This window comes from Sardina pilchardus, chromosome 1 (genome assembly GCF_963854185.1).
Source record: "Sardina pilchardus chromosome 1, fSarPil1.1, whole genome shotgun sequence".
NCBI classification, from domain to species: domain Eukaryota; kingdom Metazoa; phylum Chordata; class Actinopteri; order Clupeiformes; family Clupeidae; genus Sardina; species Sardina pilchardus.
Genome location: NC_084994.1, coordinates 3,721,679 through 3,748,057, shown reverse-complemented (window position 1 = coordinate 3,748,057; position 26,379 = coordinate 3,721,679). Strand labels below are relative to the sequence as shown.

The 26,379-nt window shown below is 41.8% G+C and overlaps 1 protein-coding gene across 2 annotated transcripts; it reads left to right on the top strand.

The window, feature by feature from the left end:
- Positions 1 to 10,716: 10,716 nt before the first annotated feature.
- On the top strand, positions 10,717 to 25,843 carry LOC134080900 (uncharacterized). Of its 2 annotated transcripts, XR_009939251.1 has the most exons (9): positions 10,717 to 10,896; positions 14,035 to 14,096; positions 14,282 to 14,338; positions 15,035 to 15,115; positions 17,521 to 17,567; positions 22,021 to 22,397; positions 23,011 to 23,111; positions 23,430 to 23,561; positions 24,050 to 25,843. XR_009939251.1 is itself a non-coding variant. In XM_062537517.1 (8 exons), the coding sequence occupies exons 2-8, from the start codon at positions 14,083 to 14,085 to the stop codon at positions 24,122 to 24,124; spliced, it is 783 nt and encodes a 260-aa protein (XP_062393501.1). In that variant the 5' UTR covers positions 10,717 to 10,896; positions 14,035 to 14,082; the 3' UTR covers positions 24,125 to 25,839. The 2 variants fall into 2 exon arrangements, 1 of the variants encoding a protein (XP_062393501.1); XM_062537517.1 differs by lacking the exon at positions 23,011 to 23,111 and having other exon boundaries at positions 24,050 to 25,839.
- Positions 25,844 to 26,379: the final 536 nt, after the last annotated feature.

The following is a 26,379-nucleotide window of genomic DNA, read 5'->3' as shown; positions in this document are numbered from 1 at the left end:
CAACAGGTTTTATAAATTCAATGATCTGAAGCAAAGATATTGATGTAAGCCTTACAGATGCATGATTTACAGTACACCAATCAACACACTGGTTATCTGGTGTTAGTGCTACCACTAGTCAGAGACAGAGCTCTGGCTTAGAGTGTGGCTTAGGGACTCTAGAGCCCACCTAGCGCATTGTCTGTTGTGGTTGACACATACATTCACGAAAATGAACCAAATTTGGTGGGCATGTGTGTTATTGCTATAGCTATTCAGAGACAGCGATCTGGCCAAGGGTGTCTTAGGGACTGTATAACGCCACCTAGCGCATTGTCTGTTGTGTTTGACACACATTCACGAAAATGAACCAAATTTGGTGGGCTTGTGCGTAATTGCTATCGATAGTCAGAGATAGAGCTCTGGCCTGGGGTGTGGCTTAGGGACTCTATAGCGCCACCTAGCGTGTTGTCTGTTGTGGTTGACACATACATTCAGGAAAATTGACCAAATTTGATGGGCATGTGTGTTGCTCATGCACATGCCCACCAACACGCACATGTTGCTTTGTTAGATTCCGAAATGTCACATGTCTCCGCACCGCAGGTGCTCGGGCCCGCCATCGCCGCTTGCGGCTATATTTCTTATTATTCTCTCTTCGTCTTAGCCTGTGCGGCCCTTTTTCACCAACTTGGCATGCTCCAAAACTCTTGTAATTTGGTAGCTACATGTGGAATTACCGTCGCTACTCAGAGACAGAGCTCTGGCCACGGGTGTGGCTCAGGGACTCTATAGCGCCACCTAGAGCGATTTCTGTTGTGTTTGACACAAACATGCACGAAAATGAACCAAATTTGGTGGGCACGTGTGTTGTATTAATCCGAACAACTTTTACATTGAAACTATATAGTAAATATTAAAAGAATTTGAATTATGTGAGATTTTCTGATTTTTGCACATCATGTATTTTGAAACACTTCTCCTAGACGGTTTGTCGAAATCATGTCATTTTAGCAGTAAAATGATCTTGAGGGGTTGCCCAAGAGAAATTGCGAACAGATTTTTGAATTTCAAAAGTATATCGAAATGGCGAAGGTTTGAACCTAGGTGTCTTATAAAAGGAACAAAAAGTTGGTGTTATAGGCAGAAAACAGTGACTAATTTGGATGAAATTTAATAGAGTATTAGTTAGTGTGTTTGTAGTGACAGTCATATACAAAGTTTTGAATTTGGTGTTGTTTGTGTTTTTTAAAAGCGCATTAATGATTGTGGTGGACACAGTTTTAGCTAAAATATTTTGAAGCGAGTTGATGAATAATAATAATCATATTAACCTATGCTGCAATTTTGACTTTAAGCACATTAACAGAAAGTGAGTTATTTAGGTTTTCATATGAGGATGGCTCTGTGTTACTATCTTTCCTCATCCGCGCCTTCATGTTGGTCCTGTTACACACACAGAACCACATGTAACCGCACACACATTACACACGCGCAAGCTTTCCAGAGAGTTACGCACACACACGGCCTCCCCCTTGACCCCTATGCCTCCCTCCCTCTCTCTCTTTCTATCTTAGCCCCATGCCCCCCCCCCCCCCCCCCATTTGCATAACGACCCCCCACACACTCTCTCACCCATCCCCCATGCCTCTCTGGTGGTGGTAAGAAGGCCAACAGATGATAACCCAACTTGAGGATGAGAGAAGGCACCACAATCCTGCAACTTATTTGCCATGTGTGTGTGTGACAACACCTTGGTTAATAGATCTTAAACTTTCCTTAATATTAGACAATGATTAAAGAAGGCTTAAGAACGCTCTGTCGGGTTGTCTGTTGTGGTTGACACATACATTCACAAAAATGAACCAAATTTGGTGGGCTTGTGTGTTATTGCTATCTCTAGTCAGAGACAGAGCTCTGGCCTAGGGTGTGGCTAAGGGACTCTATAGCGCCACCTAGTGCATTGCCTGTTGTGGTTGACACATACATTCACGAAAATTAACCAGATTTGATGGGCTTGTGTGTTATCCCTATTGCTAGTCAGAGACAAACTCTGGCCAAAGGTGTGGCTTAGGGACTCTATAGCGCCACCTAGAGCATTGTTTGTTGTGGTTGACACAAACATTCACAAAAATGAACCAAATTTGGTGGGCTTGTGTGTTATTGCTGCCGCTAGATAAAAACAGAGCTCTGGCCTCGGGTGTGGCTTAGGGACTCTATAGCGCCACCTAGCACATTGCCTGTTGTGGTTGACACGTACATTCACGAAAATTAACCAAATTTGATGGGCTTGTGTGTTATTCCTATTGCTAGTCAGAGACAGAGCTCTGGCCAAAGGTCTGACTTAGGGACTCTATAGCGCCACCTACAGCATTGTTTGTTGTGGTTGACACAAACATTCACAAAAATGAACCACATTTGGTGGGCTTGAGTGTTATTGCTGCCGCTAGATAAAGACAGAGCTCTGGCCTCGGGTGTGGCTTAGGGACTCCATAGCGCCACCTAGCGCATTGTCTGTTGTGGTTGACACGTACATTCACGAAAATTAATCAAATGTGGTGGGCTTGTGTGTTATTGCTAACGCTAGTCAAAGACAGAGCTCTGACCTAGGGTGTGGCTTAGAGACTCTATAGCGCCACCTAGCCCACGGTCTGTTGTGGTTGACACGTACATTCACCAAAATGAACCAAATTTCGTGGGCATGTGTGTTATTGCTATAGTTATTCAGAGACAGAGCTCTGGCCTCGGGTGTGGTTTAGGGACTCCATAGCGCCACCTAGCGCATTGTCTGTTGTGGTTGACACATACATTCATGAAAATGAACCAAATTTGGTGGGCTTGTGCGTTATTGCTATCGATAGTCAGAGATAGAGCTCTGCCCTAGGGTGTGGCTTAGGGACTCTATAGCGCCACCTAGCGCATTGTCTGTGTACGTTCACCCAAATTAACCAAATTTGGTGGGCATGTGTGTTATTGCTATAGTTATTCAGAGACAGAGCTCTGGCCTCGGGTGTGGCTTAGGGACTCTATAGCGCCACCTAGTGCATTGTCTGTTGTGGTTGACACATACATTCACAAAAATGAACCAAATTTGGTTGGCATGTGTTATTGCTATAGCTATTCAGAGACAGCACTCTGGCCAAGGGTGTCTTCGGGACTGTATAACACCACCTAGCGCATTGTCTGTTGTGGTTGACACACACATTCACGAAAATGAACCAAATTTGGTGGGCTTGTGCGTTATTGCTATCGATAGTCAGAGATAGAGCTCTGGCCTAGGGTGTGGCTTAGGAACTCTATAGCGCCACCTAGCGTGTTGTCTTTTGTGGTTGACACATACATTCAGGGAAATTGACCAAATTTGGTGGGCATGTGTGTTGCTCATGCACATGCCCACCAACACGCACATGTTGCTTTGTTAGATTCCGAAATGTCACATGTCTCCGCACCGCAGGTGCTTGGGCCCGCCATCGCCGCTTGCGGCTATATTTAGGGCCCGAGCACCGAGGTGCGGCCACTGAAAGTGGCTGCACCGTAGGTGCAAGGCCCTATTGTTTTCGCTCAGATTATTATTAGGGCCCGAGCACCGAGGTGCGGCCGCTGTAGCAGCGGCTGCACCGTAGGTGCAAGGCCCTATTGTTTCTGCTCAGATTATTAGGGCCCGAGCACCGAGGTGCGGCCACTGAAAGTGGCTGCACCGTAGGTGCAAGGCCCTATTGTTTCTGCTCAGATTATTATTATTATTCTTTTTCCGTCTTACCTGTTTTTTTTTTTTCACCAACTTGGCATGCTCTAAAACTCTTGTAATTTGGCAGCCATTTGTAGAATTGCAATCGAAACTCAGAGACAGAGCTTTGGCCTAGGGCGTGGCTCAGGGACTCTATAGCGCCACCTATCACGCTGTCTGTTGTGGTTGACACATGCATTCACGAAAATGGCCCAGATTTGGTGGGCATGTGTGTTGTATTAATCTAAACATTTTTTACATTTACACTCTATAGCAAATATTCGAAGAATTTGAGTTATGGTTATGATTATGAATTTTGCACATCATGTATTTTGAAACACTTCTCCTAGACGGTTTATCGAAATCATGTCATATAAGCACTAAAATGATCTTGAGGGGTTGCCTGAGAGGAATTGCGACCAGATTGTTGAATTTCAAAAGTATATCGAAATGGCGAAGGTTTGAATTATGGTGTTTTATTGAGAAACAGGAAGTTGGTGTTATAGGCAGAAAAAAGATTATGAATTGGATGTAATTTGGCAGCTACATGTGGAATTGCTTCAGCTAGTCAGAGACAGAGCTCTGGCCTAAGGTGTGGCTTTGGGACTCTATAGCGCCACCTAGCAGCACATTATATTTTGTGGTTGACACGTACATTCACCAAAATGAACCAAATTTGGTGGATTTGTGTGTTATTGCTATGGCTAGTCAGAGACAGAGCTTTGGCAGAGGGTGTGGCGTAGGGACTCTATAGCGCCACCTAGTGCGTTGTCTGTTGTGGTTGACACAAACATTCACCAAAATTAACCAAATTTGGTGGGCTTGTGTGTTATTGCTATCGGTAGTCAGAGACAGAGCTCTGGCCTAGAGTGTGGCTTAGGGACTCTAGAGCGCCACCTAATGCATTGTCTGTTGTGGTTGACACGTACATTCACCAAAATGAACCAAATTTTATGGGCATGTGTGTTATTGCTATAGTTATTCAGAGACAGAGCTCTGGCCTCGGGTGTGGCTTAGGGACTCTATAGCGCCACCTAGCGCATTGTCTGTGTACGTTCACCCAAATTAACCAAATTTGGTGGGCATGTGTGTTATTGCTATAGTTATTCAGAGACAGAGCTCTGGCCTCGGGTGTGGCTTAGGGACTCTATAGCGCCACCTAGTGCATTGTCTGTTGTGGTTGACACATACATTCACAAAAATGAACCAAATTTGGTTGGCATGTGTTATTGCTATAGCTATTCAGAGACAGCACTCTGGCCAAGGGTGTCTTCGGGACTGTATAACACCACCTAGCGCATTGTCTGTTGTGGTTGACACACACATTCACGAAAATGAACCAAATTTGGTGGGCTTGTGCGTTATTGCTATCGATAGTCAGAGACAGAGCTCTGGCCTAGGGTGTGGCTTAGAAACTCTATAGCGCCACCTAGCGTGTTGTCTTTTGTGGTTGACAAATACATTCAGGAAAATTGACCAAATTTGGTGGGCATGTGTGTTGCTCATGCACATGCCCACCAACACGCACATGTTGCTTTGTTAGATTCCGAAATGTCACATGTCTCCGCACCGCAGGTGCTCGGGCCCGCCATCGCCGCTTGCGGCTATATTTATTATTCTTTTTCCGTCTTACCTGTTTTTTTTTTTTCACCAACTTGGCATGCTCTAAAACTCTTGTAATTTGGCAACCATTTGTAGAATTGCAATCGAAACTCAGAGACAGAGCTTTGGCCTAGGGTGTGGCTCAGGGACTCTATAGCGCCACCTAGCGCGGTTTCTGTTGTGTTTGACACATACATGCACGAAAATGAACCAAATTTGGTGGGCATATGTGTTGTACTAATCTGAACAACTTTTACATTTAAATGATATAGTAAATCTTAGAGGAATTTGAGTTATGATTATGATTATGATTTTTGCACATCACGTATTTTGAAACACTTCTCCTAGACGGTTTATCGAAATCATGTCCTTTCAGCAGTAAAATGATCTTGAGGGGTTGCCCGAGAGGAATTGCGACCAGATTTTTTAATTTCAAAAGTATATTGAAATGGCGAAGGTTTGAATCTAGGTGTCTTATAAAAGAAACAAAAAGTTGGTGTTATAGGCAGAAAACAGTGACTAATTTGGATGAAATTTGATGGAGTATTAGTTAGTGTGTTTGTAGTGACAGTCATATACAAAGTTTTGAATTTGGTGTTGTTTGTGATTTTTAAAAGCGCATTAATGATTGTGGTGGATACAGTTTTAGCTAAAATATTTTGAAGCAAGTTGATGAATGATTATAATCATATCAAGCTATGCTGCAATTTTGATTTTAACCATGTTAACAGAAAGTGAGTTATTTTTAATTTCATATTTGCCCAATCACACAGCCCCTCCTCTCTGTCCTTCTCTGCCTCTCTCTCTGTTGCAACTAACAGACACACGCACGCACTCTGTCACCCCCCTTCTCGGGTCCTCCCTAACTAACACACACACATTGACACACGCGCGGCTTTCTAGAGACACACACACACACAGACACACACACACACACACACACACACACACACACACACAGACACACACACACACACACACACACACACACACACACACACACACACACACACACACACACACACACACACACACACACACACACACACACACACACACACACCCTTTGGGAAACCGTGGCCTACTGGTTAGGGCTTGGGGCTTGTAGCTGGAGGATTGCCGGTTCGATCCCTGACCAGTCCACAGCTGAAGTGCCCTTGAGCAAGGCACCTAACCCCTGACTGCTCCCTGAGCGCCGCTGGTTGGGCAGGCAGCTCACTGCTCTGAGTATAGTATATTAAAAAGTATACAAAAGTATATTGAAATGGCGAAGGTTTGAATCTAGGTGTCTTGTAAAAGAAACAGAAAGTTGGTGTTATAGGTTGAAAACAGTGACTAATTTGGATGAAATTTGATGGAGTATTAGTTAGTGTGTTTGTAGTGACAGTCATATGCAAAGTTTTGAATTTGGTGTTGTTTGTGTTTTTTAAAAGTGCATTAATGATTGTGGTGGACACAGTTTTAGCTAAAATATTTTGAAGCGAGTTGACGAATAATTATAATCATATCAACCTATGCTGCAATTTTGAAATTTTGACTTTAGCCATGTTCACAGTAAGTGAGTATTTAGGTTTATTTGTGTTTGCATATGTCTTATACTCCATCCATTTAGCTGAGCAGGAGTAGGTGCTCTCTCTCAGCTGCATGTCTCTCTCGTCCCCTGCTACTTCTCTACACAGACTCACAGACACTCTCTCACCCCTCCCCCGTCATTCTCTCTCTCTCTCACGCACGCACGCGCGCGCGCACACACACACACACACACACACACACACACACACACACACACACACACACACACACACAGACACTCCCTCTTTCCTCCCTCCCTCCTTCCCTCTGGGCAGCCGTGGCCTACTGGTTAGGGCTTGGGGCTTGTAACTGGAAGGTTGCCGGTTCAATCCCCAACCAGTCCACCACTAAAGTGCCCTTGAGCAAGGCACCTAACCCCTCACTGCTCCCCCAGCACCGCTGGTTGGGCAGGCAGCTCACTGCTCTGGGTCAGTGTGTGATTCACCTCACTGTGTGTTCACTGTATGCTGTGTGTGTTCACTAATTTGGTTAAATTGGGTTACATGCAGAGAAATAAATTTCCCTCACGGGATCAAAAAAGTGTATATTCTATTCTATTGATCCATTTGTCTCTACCCCCTCTGTCTGTGTCTGTCTAGTGTTACTGCTATCGATAGTCAGAGATAGAGCTCTGGCCTAGGGTGTGGCTTAGGGACTCTATAGCGCTACCTAGCATATTGTCTGTTGTGGCTGACACATGCATTCAGGAAAATTGACCAAATTTGGTGGGCATGTGTGTTGCTCATGCACATGCCCACCAACACGCACATGTTGCTTTGTTAGATTCCAAAATCTCACAGGTCTCCGCACCGCTGGTGCTCGGGCCCGCCATCGCCGCTTGCGGCTATATTTTACAATGAATTTGTACAATTTGTACAGTTGACAGTAAACACATTTAAAAAAAAAAAAAAAATACAAATGTGTTGGTTGGGGATAGCCATTCATTATGAGCCTGTCACGGAATGAGCTGAAGGCTATAGATCACATGATGACCTCTGAGGAGACATCAGGACCATGACACTATTTCACCAGCAGGGGAGCACTTGTCATGTCCCAGAACTTCAAATAGTCTGTCCGTTCACAACAACAACAACAAATCAGTTCTGAGGCTTTTGATATGAGGCTTTTAAGAGGGGAAAAAACACTAATGGGACAAAACTGGCATATTCACATCTTACCTATAATTACTAACAAATAGCAGATGCATGCTAGACTGTTTTTTTTTTGGTAGGGACTCAATGCCTATGCTGTATAGCTATGCTAGGTGAACGATTTGCCTATTACAAGTTTGTTTACCATCAAATAGTCTCAGTAAAGGAATCTTCAAAGTAAATTATTCCATACATGTTTCCAGATATGAAGACTTTGGGATGTATTTTGTATGACTAATGTTTTGATGTGAAAGGCGTGCTATGGCGTTCTCATTGTGTGAGAATGCAGAGATGACATCTGTGCTCGTGACAGCTTTATGAGGCATGAGGAAGAAGGAAGGGCACCTGTGGAACAGCTGTAGGCTAGGGAGGGTGGAATATATTATAAAACATACAATTGAGAAGTTGAGAAGAACAAAAGTTATCAGCATGACATGTTATTTTTGTTGTTGTGTTGTGTAGGACTACACACAAGTAGGCCTACACATGCTTTTAAATCACATACAGTAGACTATAAACTACCAAGTTGAAATCAAAGTAGCTACATTGATTCCCCTTTCACAGAAGTTTAGCCTACAGACGCAAGCGAGGCTACACCGAGCATGCATGTAACTTGCACTCCGCAACATGCATAAATAGTTTAGAATACTAAAAAAAATGTTTAGCATGCAGTGTTATCACATCTGATGTAGCCAGTTGTTCTGATCACAGTGGAGGTATTGCATTGTATTGCCATATGCTAAACTATATCAGACCTCATAAAACGACGTGGTGAGCCCTTAGAGGGAATTCCATTTGTATAATGTCACAGCCAAATGCTTAAATGTCAAATGAGACATCACGTATGTTGCAAACAATGCTCCATTTATTGACAACTGGCCTAACAGCATACTTTAGAGGTGGAAACATAATGCTGGTGTGACTGAAAGTGACGATAGCCTATGATAGTGCAAATATGTAGGGTTTTTCCACTCCTGCCTCATTCTTCCTTATCAGGTGTCAACAGTTTGTTGTCCTCTTACCAGCATTACACAATGCATTTTCCAGACATCTCTGAGACCAGCTAGAGCAGTTTCATTCATGCAAAGGCAATCCTTTAAATGGCCCTAATTGCCAAGAATCTTATGATTGGTTTTAATTATTAATTGAAATAAACTGCATGGAGTCAAATCATGTTGTGTCATAGGCCTTACCTTGTTTTAATTTACTTTTCGTTGTGCTCAAATGTTTATTGAGTTTCATAAATAGGGCAGGGGGTGGCAAGATGGAACAAGACATGAAAGTATACATATGATCATGTAAAAGAGTGGAAACTCTTTACAGAAAAAGGGAAAAAAGGGGCACACAACAGCAACATATATACAGTATTACACCACAAAGCAACTCATTGAACAAGGGGTATGAGATCATTGATCCTGCATATTTAATTGACTTTTGTTTAACACAACTAAATTAAGTTTTGTGCATAAATCTTGCCGGCAACAACAAACAAATGCCCTGTCTAAGAATCTTGGCTCTGTATCCAAGTTCTTTCGAAAAGCAATTTATCTGTCAGTCAGAAATCTAAAAAAAGTCAGTCACCAATAATTAAAGACTCTATGACTGCTCCAACTGGTCTCAGCGATGTCGGGAAATGCATTGTGCAATGCTGGTGACAACAGACATGCTGATAGCATTAGTAAAGTGATCAGTAATTGTGTGTGAAATTGAACCTAAATGATGAGAGAGAGAGGGAGAGAGAGAGATAGAGAGAGAGAGAGAGAGAGAGAGAGAGAGAGAGAGAGAGAGAGTGTGTTTTTTCCAAATCCAGATGACTTCAACTTTTATCAACACATTATCTGTAGTTATTTTATTTAAATATTTTCCTCAAAGCATGCACAGACTTTTGCGCCACCTTAGGGATGAGAAGCATCTCATCTGTATTGTGTGTGTGTTTCAGTGTCGTGTCAGAACATAGTCACTCAATAGCTCAGTAATGAAGAACTTCCAAGATGAAAGAATACTGAAGATTGTGTAGCTTTATTGCACCCCAGCCATCATTCACAAAGCCTGCTGCTCAGGCCATTCTGTGCCTTTGTTCTGTGCCTTATATACCTTGTAAACATGATATAACCTGTTTTTGTTAACCCAGAATGACAGGTTTACACTCTAACCAGAGGCGCCTGTGTGTCTCCTTTCACTTGGCACTGAGCCTTATTTGTATTCTGGCTATTTACAGCCTGCTGTTTCCCTGGGTCAGCTTTACAGTGCTTAGTTCAGACTTGCAGTGTATGTACATCTTGCTCCTCTAGGAAAGATACCACATCAGGATTTGTAACTAAACCTGATGTATTTGTGTGCACCATTGTGTTAGTGAATGGATTGAATCTCCAAACGTACATGAACAGCTATCAATCTTACGTACTGAAATCAATGATGTGAACTGGAGACAAAGAACATGGAGCAAGCCTACATGTACCCCAAAACATACAGTAACAGATCTGTTCCCGGGGGATTGGTGAACTCTGGAGTTCTTTTGATGTCTGGTTAAAATATAAACAGTAACGTCATTCAGAAAAGTTCATGGTACCTTTAAGTCTATCCACAAAACCAGTCATTCCTGTTACTAGTTTTTCCTCCTACGCACACTGTAGCTCCTCTCGCCTCAAGAGGCAAGGATGCCTCCTATACACAGGCATTGGCTGGGGGAGGAGGGAGGGGTGTTGAGGGCTTTGTTTGGTGCAGAGCTAATGAAAATACGTATAAAGTACATCTTGGTGTGAACTGTGACGTTGAGCACCCTGGAGTCAACCTCTTTGAGTAGGTGTGGTGTTCCCTTGATCTTCAGGTGTTAGTTGTCTTCACACAGACAACTTGATATTCTCGGTAAGTACAACTTCCTTGACAATAAGTTCAATCACATTCAGTTCAATCAAGTAAACATTGTAAGTGTCTTTCAAGATTCAAGATCCAAAGATTCAAAAATCTTTATTGTTCAACATGTTGCTTTTCTAACATATTGCATGTTGGACTTGTTTCTTTGATTGAAAGCAATGTCCTGATTATATGTGTGTGATGTTTCTGTAAGACGTATGTTTTGTGTGATTATTGCCTTGGGTATGAAGGATTTTGTGTCTAGCAACTTTTTGGCCTGAGGCTTCTGCCTGGTGGTAGTGTTAATAATGTTAATAATAATATAATGTCCTGTCTGACATCAAATCCTTTGAGCTTCCTGAAGAAACAAAAGCATCACATGTAATGCATTTGTTTTATGAAACAGATCAGAAATCAGGTGTGCACTCAAAGGACACTTCATACTCAAAATGTATCATGGCATATGCAACTTTCAATAGACTTGGTGCAATAAAACTTCGTTGTGTACACTCGGCATCAGTCTGTGCAGACACTAATTACATTAACAATAGTGACAGGTTCAAAAACACCTGGAATCAAACAAGCGCACAGAGAGCCTTTCATGCAAGTAGCCTATTGATATGAATTAATGTTTAAGTTAAATGATTATAGCCTATGTTAGGCCTGTGGCTCTTAGGGGAATATTGAAGGAGTGAAGAGTGGATTTGGGGTTTCAGGCACCCAGCTCCCATGGTAACATACTGTAGTTCCTTAGTTCTAAGTTTTACTTATGTTTAACTTCCATGGCAACATAGTTCCTTAAGTAGGGTTCAGACCAAAGATTTGCGACGTGACAAGCCGCAACATTCTAAAACCTTGCAACTGTGACTAAATATGTTGAATGCTTTGCGACAGCTTGCAACTATGTGCAACATTTAATTCATACCACTGCAACTCCATGTCATCGCATCAGGAACCTTTGGTGTGAATTGGGCCTTAGTCTTAATTGTGTTGACTTCCAATGAGCTCCCATGGCAACATACAGTTTCTTAAGTTTAATTACAAAGAGGTCTTCTTGAACCACAGAGCCATTGTGTTGATATACAGGATGTTAATTTGTCTAGATGGCCACTAAGGCCATGTTGTCAGCATATTTAAAACGTTTTAGTCCATTGCTTTTCTAGGTGGTCTCATTGGTGTAGACAGAAAGAAGAATGGGTGACAAGACACAACCCTGCGGGACCCTAGTATTTAAAATAGTGTTGGTAGGGAAGTTGCACATTCCTTCAATATCTGTCCCTTCAGCTCGTCTGGTTCAGGACCTTTCGTAGAATGGGAATGCGTAAAGATAGAGACAATCCTCTTCTCCTCTACACAGATAGATTCAGAGGGATAGCTGTATGTGATCAGTGCTGTTAAATCTAGCATAGAAGGTGTTCAGTTCTTCAGCAAAGATGACAGGATCTAGGCATTGTTGCTTGGCAGTATTCCAAGTTATGTCCATGATGGTATTCAGACTCTTCCAGGCATAACCCGAGATGCCGATGTGACACACGTGTGATTTATCAGCCAAATTACCAGCTCTGCTATGCGGTGTGTGTGTGTGTGTGTGTGTGTGTGTGTGTGTGTGTGTGTATGCATGAATATGTGTGTGTGTGTGTGTGTGTGTGTGTGTGTGTACGACCTCAGGACCGGCATAAATCAGTGTGGAAACCGGCCTAACCCGAGACGTGTGATTTATCAGCCAAATTACCAGCGCTGCTATGCGCTGTGTGTGTGCGTGTGTGTGCGTGTGTGTGTGTGTGCCTCAGTAACCCCTAGAGCAGAGACAGGCTTAAAGGGATGTTCCGCCATTTTTGGAAATACGCTCATTTTCCACCTCCCCTCGAGCAAAACAATCGATATTTACCTTGCTCCCGTTCATCCAGCCATTCTGGGAGTCTGGCGATACAACTTTAGCTTCAGCCTAGCATAGATCATTGAAACGGATTAGACCATTAGCTTCTCGCCTGCTAGCTTCATGTTTAAAAGTGACTAAGATTTCTGGTAATTTTCCCATTTAAAACGTGTCTCCTCTCAAGTTAGAAAGTGCAATAAGACCAACTGAAAATGAAACCTGGCGTTTTTCTAGGCTGATTTGACATGGAACTACACTCTCATCTGGCGTAATAATCAAGGCATCTTGCAAACGTACCATAGGCGCAGTGATATCGTACGCAGCATCCGAAAATAGTCCCCATAGACAACAAGCAGTAGTAGTGCCAGTAGTTTGTAAGTTACATGCAAGGGAGGTGGAAAATTAGCGTATTTCCAAAAATGGCGGAATATCCCTATGCTGAGCAACACTACATATTACTCTTTGAAACAGTGGCATAAACCCGTAACAAGGTTGTAGCAGCACAGCTGTTACATGTACACTGAAGACAATGACCCCTTGACTGGAGGTAAGAATGGTTTGTAGATGAAATCTTTCATGACCAGATTTACCCCATCCAGCAGGTCTCAGGTCAGCCCTTTGCCTCTGATGAAAAATGTAGGCAAATTGGCAAAGTTTTGTAAAAGCACTCAGTATTACAATGTAACAACTATATGTAGGTACCCACAAATACATAATGCAAGTACAATGATAGTACCTGATAGTACATTTTGTTACACAGGTTGTACCACTGTACCTAATTAGGTATGTACACTGTAACAGCAACACCCTAAACTAAAGTGTTACCGCAATTTTACTTACAGATACATTAATTTTATTATTAGATAATTGCATTTGCACTAGTGCATTACCCGTTCAAACATGCTAACCTGCTGCCCTTTAAAAAATAGAATGATAGGGAAAAACATAATTCCAGCTATAAGCATTCTATTATTTGTTTCATCAGGTCCTTTTCCACAGGTGCACCCTGATGATGAATGCAGACTGCATGGTGCTTGATTAATACACCTGTGGAAAGGGACCTGATGAAACTCATGAATACTGTCAGGAATGCTCAGAGTGGCACCAGTTGCCAGTTATTAGCCATGTTAGGCTACTGTAAAACATAATTTTGAATTTAAGACTTGATAAGTCTATCGACAAACATGACTTCGATCCCCGCCCCCGACATGGTGGCACTAGTGCCCCCACATGTGAGACATTCAATCACTCATTCTTCAATTTTGTTGTTGTAGGATCTGTGCTACAGTGTAAGTCATCCTCAAGAACACCTGCCCAACAGCATGAGCTCATACAGGTAATATAATTGTAGCAGTATGCCAACAACTACTTGTACAGGCCATGGTTCATTCCCAAGTTGACTATTGTAGTACAGTATTGTCTGGCCCACCTGTATGTGTTGTGAGACCTTCACCAATGACTCAGATGATTATTTGATATGTGAGACATTCAACCACTCATTCTTCAATTTTGTTGTTGTAGTATCTTTGATGTGCGTGATCGTCAGGACCACCTGCCCAACAGCAAGAGCTCACACAGGTAATATAATTATGCCTTCATTACCTTACCTCATGCAGTATATGCCAACCAATGCCGGACTGGGATGACGGCGCTGTTTTAGCAATTAGTTAGGCTACTGTTACTGAATAACTCTAACGTCCATTCCTGCATTACTCACAGTAGTTCTAATATGTTGACCTATAGTTTCCATAGCAGAATGCTGTGATCGCTTATTTAAAAATTTCTAAAACTGATAGTTCCGGTCCTAGATTATGATTGGCTGAATCGCGTTCGATGCAGGTGTAAAACCCAACACAAAAATACACCTTGACCGCATTTCATTCTGTTATTGCGCAGACACAACTTACACAAAGATAGAGTAGCTGCGTCTCGATGTTGCATGGCAACCATTCAGATAGAGGAAATATATGTCTTGGGGGAACATTTTTTATCTATGATATTGTTATATTTTTCGTTGATGTCCCTTTGTTTCATGAAATCTTGCTGAGTAGACGTAGTTTTAGAAAAGCAATAAGCCACTCGAGTCCATCCACTTGTGAGTCTTGCCTAACAACGCCCCTTAGCTGTTCTAAAATCAGTGCAAACAACGGCCTTTCGGGGCTTATTGCTTAAATAGATCAGCCTAGAAACATTATTTAATTGTAGAGATGTGTGCAGGGTAGAGGATTTCTACTGTGACGTTGCCACTTGTTTTTTTTTTTTCTCAAACGCCAGAACCCCTCCACTGACCCAATACCCCTACAGGAAGTCTGCTCTAAAGCCGACTCTGCAGGCAACCTACAACCACCATGATCGGTAAGACATGTGCATTCCCTGCAGACAGTAAACTACAGTACCCTCCAGAATTATTGGCACCCTTGGTAAAAGTTGACTAAAAATAGGTCTAAAAAATAATCTTTAGGTGATTTATTGTACTCCCACAATGAAAACAATGAGGAAAAATACACCCTGCAAGGGAAGCAAATTTATTCTGAGAAAAAGGAAAATCTCATAAAGAAATAAATGTTTTTAATAAAAACACGTCACTCACAATTATTGACACCCCTACTTGTAATACCCTCTTAAACCTCCCTTTGTCAATAAAACAGCATGTAATATTCTTCTCTGACCCCATAAAGATTGAGAATACAAAGTAAGGGATTTAAGACCATTCATCTTTACAAAACCTCCCCAGATCGTCCAGATTGCTAGGTCCACACTTGTGCATTATTCTCGTTGACTCATCCCACTGTTTTTCTATGGAGTTTAGATCAGGGGACTGCTATGGCAATGTCTGAAGCTTGATTTTGTGTTCAGTAAACCACATTTGTTTTGATCTGTGCATTTGTTTTGGTTCATTGACCTGATGAATGATCCAATCATGACCAACTTTTAGGGCCTTGGCAGAGATTGTTTGATTTCCTTCGAAAATGTTCAGGTTTTTCTTGGTGTTCATGATGCCATGCACCTTAGTTAGGTTCCCAAGGCCTTTGGGAATTAAAACAGCCCCACAATAGCACAGCCCCTCCACCATAATTCTGATTAGGCATGGGGTTCTTTTTAGTATAGTCGTTCTTCTATGTACGCCAAAGACACCTTAAGTGTTTTTAGCAAAAGAGCATCATTTTATTTTCATCTGACAATTAGACCACACTCCCAGACATGTCATGGTACCATTCAGTAACTCCTGCCATTTACATTGTTCATTAAATGACTCTACTGGCTTTAACCTGACATGCTGTCTAAATAATCTATTAGCAGTGAGGTCACTTTTGAAGATTTTTTGGGGGGACTTGGTGACCCCAAGATGATAGCTTTGTCTGTAACTCTCAACAGTGGTTCTTATGGATTTTTTTGCCTATCATACCATCCTCCATACTGTGCGTGGGAGCAAAATAGCCATGGGTCTTTGTCCAAGCATGTTTGCCACATTTCCAGATGATTAGAACCTTTTAGTCATCATTTTAACTGGAAATATAGCCATTTTCAACAAAATACCTAGTTTCCATAGACATTCTCTTACTTACAAATGTCAACACAATTTCTTTTTATTTCAATTTAGTGTATTCTCTTGTCTCTCCAATGTTAAAAAATGACTAGAGGATTTAGCCACTGAGTGACTTCATTTTCCTACCATAGTGAAAAAGAACGTCATGAACTACTTCTGAAAGTTCACAGACACTCTGATTTACTTTAAAACGTTGCATTTACATAGGAAAATGCTCCTATTAAATGTTGTACATAATATGTTTCAGGGGTGCCAATAATTGTGAGCAAGCTGTTTTTGTTAAAAATATTTATTTCTTTATGAGATTTTCCTTTTTCTCAGAATAAATTTGCTTGCCTTGCAGGGTATATTTTTCCTCATTGTTTACATTGTGGGAGTACAATAAATCACCTAAAGATTATTTTTTATACCTATTTTTAGTCAACTTTTACCAAGAGTGCCAATAATTCTGGAGGGTACTGTATGTGCCATGAGTTGCCCAGTGTTCTGTGTTTCTCTGATAGTTTTAGATCTTTTAAGATGGGTCTCAAGACTTGTTCAGTTTACACTTAAATAATTAATTATTTTTTATGGTTTGTGTATGGTATTTGGCTGTTATTCTGGCTGTCAAGATAGATAGATAGATAGATAGATAGATACTTCATTGATCCCCCAAGGGGAAATTCAAATACATAATTGTAACGCAGTTTGGGCAAGCAGGGCTTGTGTTTTGTTTAATTCAGCTAGCTGACGTGAACATTGGCTACCTGAATATGGTTATCACTTCACTACTTGACACTACCCTAAATGGAGACATACAGTATTTCACATTATTACTGTTACATTTTTGTTGGACGTGACGTGAGCAGGTTACTTGTTTCAGCCACACCCTATTCACCTCAAGAATAGACAAGACCTCAAGGACCAGCATGAAATATCCTATATCACCATTCTATTACCCCTTTCAAGAAAACATGTTCAACTCTTCTACTGGTTATTCATAATTGGCACCACCTCAAAGACATGCATCCATGTCCCATTGTATACATGACATGTACATTAAAACAATTCATAGGATAAAACACAGGGCAAATTCAAATGTCAGCTGTTGTGTAAGCTGCACAATGTGTTAAATTATGCCATGTTGATTAAATATAAGTTAAGAGAATTTATGATTTGCCCCCTTATGACATCTGACGACCAATACCAATACTCTTGTCTGTTCCATTGACAGTTCCGAGGAGATCAGGCGTGACTTTCTCGCTCTTGAAGCAGAAAAAGGTAATAATAATAATAATAATAATAATAATATTAAGCTGTATTTCTATAGCACCTTTCATACACAGAATGCAGTTATTTGGATCACACACCACAGACCTCTCTCTCTGGCTTACTCACTGCGAGGCCCAGGCTATCGGTCGCAACATGGGGGCACTGACTGTGTCACAGCGCTACCTTTGGCTCTCTCTTTCTCAGATGCGAGGAGATGCACCACCCACAGGGGACCTTCAGCAAAGCAGTGAACCTCATGACAGCAAAATTTGAAGCGGATAAAAAAAAATCAGAGAAGCACTTACAAGGCTAGATCCTGGGGGTAGCTGTGGCTTACTGGTTAGGACTTCGAGCTTGTAACCGGAGGGTTGCCAGTTCGATCCCCAACCAGTCCAGGTCTGAAGTGCCCTTGAGCAAGGCACCTAACACCACATCTCACTGCTCTCCGAGTGCCTCTGTTGAGCAGACAGCTCACTGCTCCGGGTTAGTGTGTACATGCAGAAATTAAAATTTCCCTCACAATAATGGACACATCTTCCGACCTTCTCAAGCACCACCACCTCAACATCAAGCAACTCTGAGCAGACGGGACAACCGCCAAGCCCTGCAATCTAGCTCAAATGAGAGAGCGCCGCAGCCCTAGGAGGGCAAAGAGGAGGGGGATGTGGGATGATTGTAATCCTCTCCCACTAAAAATGCCTGTTCTCCCCCAGTACATGGCCAGAGAAAGGTACACTAAAGCACATTATGTTTGCCATTCTTATGCCCTGCTTGCTGCACAGTCACATAGACATGTATTCCCCCACTCCTCTCTCAAGAATAATGCAGCTTGCTCCCAGAAAAAAAACTCCCTCGCTTGCCATGGCTCACATGAGCACCATGTTGAGTACGGACATTTTTGTTCCCCCTCATGTGGCAATAAAGGGAGTGAACTCGCAACACACCTTCCCCTCTCTGCCTGCACACAAAGCATGGCACGCATGTGCAGTGAGTCCCTGGGTACTGAGGACTGTAACCAAAGGCTACGTCCTTCAGTTGGCACGCCCACCTCCACGTTTCACAGGAATAGTGGGGTCAGTCGTGCGGGAGAGCCAGGCACATGTTCTGCAGGAAGAGATAGAGACTCTCCTGCAAAACGGAGCTATTCAGTCAATGCCACCAAATTAAATGGCTCTGGGGTTTTACAGATGCTATTTTCTTGTGCCAAAGAAGGACAGAGGCTGGCGTCCCATTCTCGACCTCAGTGTGTTAAGCTGGGCATATACTGTGCGATTTTTGGCCCATATTTTTGGCCCATAGTCATGCGACTATTTTGGGGATCGGGCCGAATTTTGGCTCTGTCGTGCGTCTCGCATCATGTAGTATACGTGGGGTAACGAGAAGCGATTACCACCTCACGACCACCCTGACCACCTCCCGATCGATCGATCGGGAGAACATCAAACCTGTTTGAAATCCTAGTCGCCCCGCATGAGTCTATCGCACTGTTGAAGCACTGTTACGAGACGATTTACCTCTACCTGTCACACTACACATGCGCGAACACAGATACAGACAACAAAACAAACGGTGTTGCCATTGTCTGCTTATTTTAAGTGACTTGGGCTTGATTTTGTGTGAAGTTGCTTCACGCAGCACCTACACGTAGGCTAGCCTACACAGAGGGCATTTTGAACCTCTATGCAGCTGCGTCGACTCTACACAGGCTAACTGTAGGCTCCTATGACCACCCCAGAAATGTAACAGGGGTTCGGGGAGGGGATGCACTTTTTGGGGTTGTGTCTTTATTATGGCTTATTTTCAGAGACCTGCTGCTTATTTCTCCTCACGTGACCTGGCAACACTGAAAGCAAATAGACAACACAGAGCCGCATGGCAGCACAGCTGATAAAGTTCCAGATAAAAAAGTCCGACGAGTTGGATATGGACGTACAGTGTGAGCAGTCAAATTGCATCCGACTATCGGATCATGTAGTGTGAGAACAGGAATCGTGAGCTGCCCCTGCAAATTCACTCGCACAGTGTGAGCAGCAGCTGAATACCGCGATTGAAAAAATCGCACAGTGTATGCCCAGCTTTAAACAGATACTTGAGGAAATGCAAATTTCGAATGCTAACTCCTCACCAGTTGGTCAGGTGCATTCGTCCAAATGATTGGTTTATAATCCTGGATCTGAAGCATATTTTCACATTTTCTTACACTTCAGACACAGGAAATTTCTACGCTTTGCCTTTCAAGGTCAGGCTTATGAGTTTAAAGTCCTAGCATTTGGACTTGCCCTCCGTTCATTTTCACGAAATGTGTGGAGGATGCAATTGCACCCATACGCCACTAGGGGGTATGAATTTACACTTTTCTAGACGATTGGATTCTATGTGGGCAGTCAATGGAGGATACCTCTCTTCATGCAACAATGATGTTGTCTCATCTAGAGAGGTTGGGTTTCCTGGTAAATCAAACAAAGAGTGTGTTAACACCAGCTCAGACTGCTTCCTTCCTGGGAATGGAATTGAATTTAGGGATATGCTCGTCGGCCTGGTGACGGAACAAAAAATGAATGTAAAAAGGTGTGTCAAAATATTCCTTTTCCAGGTGGCATGCCACTTGCTTTCATGGACAGAGACAATGCATGCCAATGTGGGCGCAGATCTGCTGTCACGGACACTGGCAATGGACTGGCTTCTAAATCCTCAGGTAGAGTACCCCCTGTGGTTCTCGCTCGACACCCATGGCCGAGGGCACGCTTGCTTGCTTTCCCTCCTATAGCTCTCCTCCCTCACACTCTGGCCAGAGAGAGGGAGGAGCACAGGTCTCTTATTCTGGTTGCCCCGATATGGCCCAACCAGCCCTGGTTTACAGATTTGTGCAGTCTGTCAGTGGAGACTCTGTGGGAGCTCGTCGGGATCTGCTAACGCAGGCGCGTGGCCTGGTGTGGCACCCCCAGCTGGCACTGTGGAAGTTGGCAGCCTGGCGGCTAAAAGGGTGAGTGCTTCCGGACCTTATAATAAATACAGTCCTTTTTACTACACACCCTCCCAAACAGTGAGGTTTGCAGTGGCAGGTTTATCTGATGCTGTGGTGGAAACCATCCAAAGCGCCAGGGACCTGTCTATACGCTCCTTGTACACATTGGCACGTTTTTGCGAGGGGAAGGCTGTCTTCACTATTAAGGTATACTTGGCAGCCATATCTGTGTGTCACTTTGGCATCGGTGGTGCAAGCCCAGGCTCACATCCGCTGGATTCTTGGTTTATGCCAGGAGTGAGACGTCTCAGGGTTTCCCACCCCGCTCTATTTCCGGCCTGGGACCTGTTAGTGGTGTTGCTTGCATTGCCAGAGCCTCTACACTACAGGCCATGGACATTAAGATGCTCTCGCTTAAGACTGCCTTGCTGTTGGCATTGACATCTGCAAAGCGGGTGGGCGAGATACACAAGAGCCTTGATATGGAGCCGCCGGCACACTCGACACGGGGTGTGTCCTCGTCGTGGGCTCTTCACAGAGGCCGTCTGTTAGTGAGTGGAGTTCCGTCCATACTTTTGTACGGTTCTACATGCTGGATGTGTCAGAGCCTTTGGTTTCACAGGCAGTTTTGGGAGCTAGTGCCGCTGATGCCTAAGCTCTGATGTTGCATAAGCACCTTTATGTGTGTCACATGTGGCCATGCCCATATCCATATGATATGCCCATATACATAGTAAATGATATGCCCATATAGTAAATGATATGCCCATATTAGTAAATGATATGCCCATATACATATAATATACAGGAGATTCTCTTGGTTGTTTCCTTGATGGCACGGGTGGTCAGGGGTCTGTTATGTCATTGGTACAGTGTTACAGTATGAGGACATATTGACTGAGTTCCTGCAACAGGGAACATCTCGATTACAAAGGTAACACCGGTTCCCTGAGTAGGGACCAGACCTATTACTACGTAAGCACAGTGTCTCTGCTGAGGTGCTCAGCAGTGAAAGAGGAAGATGGATGCGCATCAGTGGGATTTACAGCCTCGCCTTAGGGGCGGCTCTGTGTGTGCTGACGACCAATCATTTGCCGTGATCGTGGTTCAGCTTTGCACACGCAATTGGCGTTGTAGAGGGGGTGGGGATGGGCAGTGATGAACACTGTTAATGTAATGAAGTGACAGCTTAGTAAATTCTGTGCAATATAGCACAGCACAGCGCTCGCATTCTGCGCATACAAAAACACAGTATTAGGGCTGTCTTATTAGTGTTGTCTGTCACTGTGATTGATATTTCTTGTTATTGATTTATTTTCATACCTTCTGCATATCTAATTTTCTTTCCAATTTAGGTATTCTGTAGAGACTAAGAAATTACTTAATGTAGGATGATATGAATGTTCAATTTCTCAAAGGTAGGTTTACTGCACAATGAGACAATTGAACTGAGTTTTAAGCATTCTGTTACATGATCTGATCTTCTGATTTGAATAGGTTTTCATGTGTACCTTAAAGGCATTAAGGAATGCATTCAGCGATATCGCCACCATATAATAACCCTGAAGTATGAATGGAAGATCGGAGACTTTGAAGACACCATCTTCAAAGATGACAAAACTCATTTGGAGAACTGGCAAGAACAGTACCTTCCTGACCACATGAGAATGCAGGTGTTAGGAACCATCAGAGACAACAGCTGCACACCAGGGTGCCCTGAAATAGTCCTTTTGCTGTGTGAAGACAGGAAGATCTTCGCCTATCGTGAACTGGAGATGCACTTCTTGGCAAATAACTTAGAGGAGCTGTTTGGGGAAGGAATTTGTTTCCCTGGAAAGAAAATATTTCATCATGACCAATGTTTTGAGGACCTGGTAAATAGCAAAATAATTCATTATTCACCAATCCCACTCTCACTCATTTCATATTGTTTCATTATTTCATGTTACATGAATATATACTAAACACTATATAGAATTCAGAAGAAGCTGTGAATGAGTTATTGCACTACTGTACACACACTAAAGCACACGAAAGCACACACAGATAAGATGACTAACTATTTCAAGCAATACCATTTGTAGAGAGATGCATTCCCATTCTATGTTTTACATCACTACTTAGTTCTAAATTCACCACGCGCTTCAAGTGTGAACTGTTTTCTTTTTCTAAACGAACCGTGAAAACAAGATACATGTCAGCAGGTTCATCCCGGTCATATGCGGCAAAATAGACAAAAAATGTGTGTGCTTGCTGTGACAGCTTCCTTGCTGTGACATCCGCTTTCGTATGGCCGTCTTAAACACCCCCTGTCAATGATGCATCATGGGTTCACTTAAAGTGTAACTGCACCCTAAAATATGTTTTTTGAGCTGTTAATTGATTGAAATTACTCATAAGTGGTGACCTACACTATTACCAGGGTTAATATTGACAAAAATCGTGTTTCCCGAGAAAAGTAATATTTCGTATGATTTTGTATTTCAGAATGTCCTGCCCATTTTGAAAGCCTTTTTCAGAAATATGAAGTGGGTGGAGTTATGGGGTGAAGTGACACTTTAAATAGTGTGAACGTGGGACGTTCACCTGTAAGCACTTTGCAGTGTAATTGGCGTGTTCATCAAAGAAAGTATTTATCATTAACCTACAATACAGTACCAGTCCTAGTATCACATTTCTACTAATCTCTACTGTAAATGGCAAATATCTGATAACAAGACTGGAATGGTTCTAATACAGTACAGCATGACTGGATGAAATATGTAGAAGTCAATATGCAATGTCAATCAAAGATTAATTGCTTCAGAAAAACTGAGTTATGACAGTTTCACTGACATGGTGTTCACATGTTGAATATTTGATTCTCTGATCACTGATCATCACCACATTTCTGTCTGTTTGGGTAGACAGAGGACGATTTGGAAAAGGCAAGGAGATCTGATGAGATGGTGAAATTGAAGGAGGAACTGAAGACAGCGGGACAGCCAGTGATTGCTGCGTTGAAGGCCTCCATAGCTGCCTTCCAAAGCCGATCCAAAGTAAGCATCACTATTGTTTTGAGGCACATAATTACTGCTGTCAAGTTTTGTGCATCTGATCTTTGATCTGATCTGTATTTTTTATTTTTTTTTATCACGCTGCAAGTAGTAGTAGTGGTCACCTTTTGCAATGGAAGTAAAAGCAGAACTTTGATCCGCTGTGTTCTAAAGAATGTTTGATTCTAGTTCTTGTTCTCAGTAAAAGGCACAATAAAAAAGTAACAAATAAACTTACAGTAATGAGACATATTTTTTTTGTTTTGGCAAGCAGCCAAAACAAAAAAGTTATTTTTTTTGTTTTGGCAAGCAGCCATATAATAAGCAGGATAAGGAATGCTAGTGATTATTGGGAAAACAAATCCTTTCAGGGCAAAGCAAAACCAGGTTCGCTTTGTTTATTTTCCCAATAATGACCCACATTACATATCCCTTACTTATTGTAGAATAGTTCTTCTTTCAAATCATCTAAAATCATTAAATGTGATTAGGTTGCAGAAAGACAAAGACAGAGAAAGAAGACTACAGAAAAGAACCCTGAGTATGCTGAACCCTGGGTATGCTGACACTCAGCTGTTTAAAAACAACACTCAGTGATGGACTAATTCATATTATGCTCTAGCACTCAGTGATGCACCAATTCATATTGTACTCTAGCAATCACTGATACATATTATTACAGTGCATGAAAATGCACTGTACTGTTCTTCCTTGGTCTTCTTCTTCTTCTTCTTCTTCTTCTTCTTCTTCTTCTAACGCACGCCGCTTAACGTAGAAACTCCATTCAAATTTTGTCGCGTAGGTCTTACTTACGCGATGTGGGTTTTGTATTTTTCAACTTTGTAACTTTTATACTTTTTAAACTATTAGCCGGCCACCTGGGGCACCAACTGTCAGTTTCTCTGGCTTTAACCCTATAGTGCCGTGCGTATCAGATTTGATACATGCATTTCTGAGACCCATTGCATCACCATGAGATATAAACTTTGCATAAAACCCAGTTGTATACAATATGTTACTTGTCTTTTGCCCCCTGTTGGATACCTTTTGCATTATAACAATTCTGACAAGTGGTTTGTTACAATTCAAAATGGTGGAATCTCATTAGCACCCTGATGGTTATGCAAAGGTCAAGGATATTGGTAATTTGATGATTTTATGGTGAGATTTACCTTTACATATGTATCAATATTTTAAAATGAAATATTGCTTTGTTCAAAAAACATTTAAAAAAAAAAAAAATCAAATGTAGTTTGGTGTAAAATCGAGCAGAAAATGTTAGTATCAAATTTGATAAAGCAGGTAATTCTCTCAGTGGTCATGGGGGCTTTTTTTTTTTTTTTGGGATATTATATGAGTATTATGTCTTCCATACAGTGTTTAATGAATCAATTACACAATTTACATATTAAAATGTGATATTTACAACAAATAAGTTGTCTTTGCTGTCTTTGCTGTCTCCTTGTGTTCTGTCTAACTGTATGTTGCTTTTCCTGTTGCTGTGTCTTGCTTTATGTTATTGTGTGTCATGTTGTGCTTTGCTTATGTTGTTGTCTGTATGGTGGCACTGAGTTTCCCCTTTAGGGGATTATTAAAGTTATCCTTATCCTTATCCTTATCCTTATCCTTATCCTTAAATAATTCATAATCCGTATTCAAAATTCCTAAAAATCCATGCTATGGCTAATTTACAGAGGTATAAAAGAAAGTTCTCTACTGAAAATGTTCTGAAATTCCTTGATGGCAATTGGAGTGACATACAGGGCCATGTAGAGACAGATGATGAAGTGTAAAATAGAAATAGGACTCCAAATACAGAGCATGACGAGAAAAGTTCTACTAAAAGTAACGCTTCTGCCTGGTTATCTCATTGCAAAATGAAAGAAATGGATGTAAAAAGGCAGCTGTTTGAAGAAAGAAAGATTTGGATGTTATGGATGACCAAAAATCTTACATATGTCCAAGGTCTTGATTTTGACCAACGTGTGTGTAATGCCCAATGTATCAAATATGATACAAACAGAAAAACGTATTTGCAAATCTTTTTTTACATTTTTTTTTTTACATTTTGGTTTAGGGCCTAATAAAGACTCCAGATTCTAAAAAATAGAATTTTCTGACCATTATTTATTGGGTCATACAGTCTCTCAGAAGACTACATATCCTGTTAACTGTTTCCTCTGTTCACAACTGTTTCAAAATAAAAGTCCTCACTGCAATAATACACTATTAAATCATTTAACCATTGAAACTACTCAACTATTGAACTGTTCAACCATTCCAACTGTCAGTTATCATCCACTATGCCTCCAGTCAACTACATGAAACCTCCATGTACCTAGCAACCAACATAGCAACCATTAAAATTAAGTGTTTATGACCGTTTCCATAGCAACCAACATGATTATACTGCAGTAACTTCTTGTTTCTTGATAGTGGCCATCATGGATACCCTAGCAACAAATGTTTCAAAATAAAAGTCCTCACTAGCAAGTTAGCTAGTTAGCATGGTTAGCATTATTAGCAAATTTAGCATTGTTAGCATAGTTAGCATTTTTAGCATTACTGCTAGAAATCATCGGTTAAGTTAGCTAATCAACCTGGTTAGCATTGTTAGTAAAGTTATCATTGCTAGCATAATTAGCATTTTTAGCTTAACTGCTAGAAATCATTACCTAAGTTAGCTAATCAACATTTTAACATGAATAGAAATCATTAGTTAAGTTAGAGCTGGAATGTTTCATCTTTAAACTGTCTACCTTCACACTATCAACTCTCTGTAAACTATGCAACCACCATGTTTACCCTAGCTACACCTTAG

Bases quoted from the DNA above. Each gene is read 5' to 3' on its own strand.
- LOC134080900 (XM_062537517.1), top strand. The intron at 14,339-15,034 runs GTAATATAATTA...CTCAAACGCCAG, and splicing joins AACAGCAAGAGCTCACACAG to AACCCCTCCACTGACCCAAT. The intron at 22,398-23,429 runs GTAAATAGCAAA...CTGTTTGGGTAG, and splicing joins ACCAATGTTTTGAGGACCTG to ACAGAGGACGATTTGGAAAA.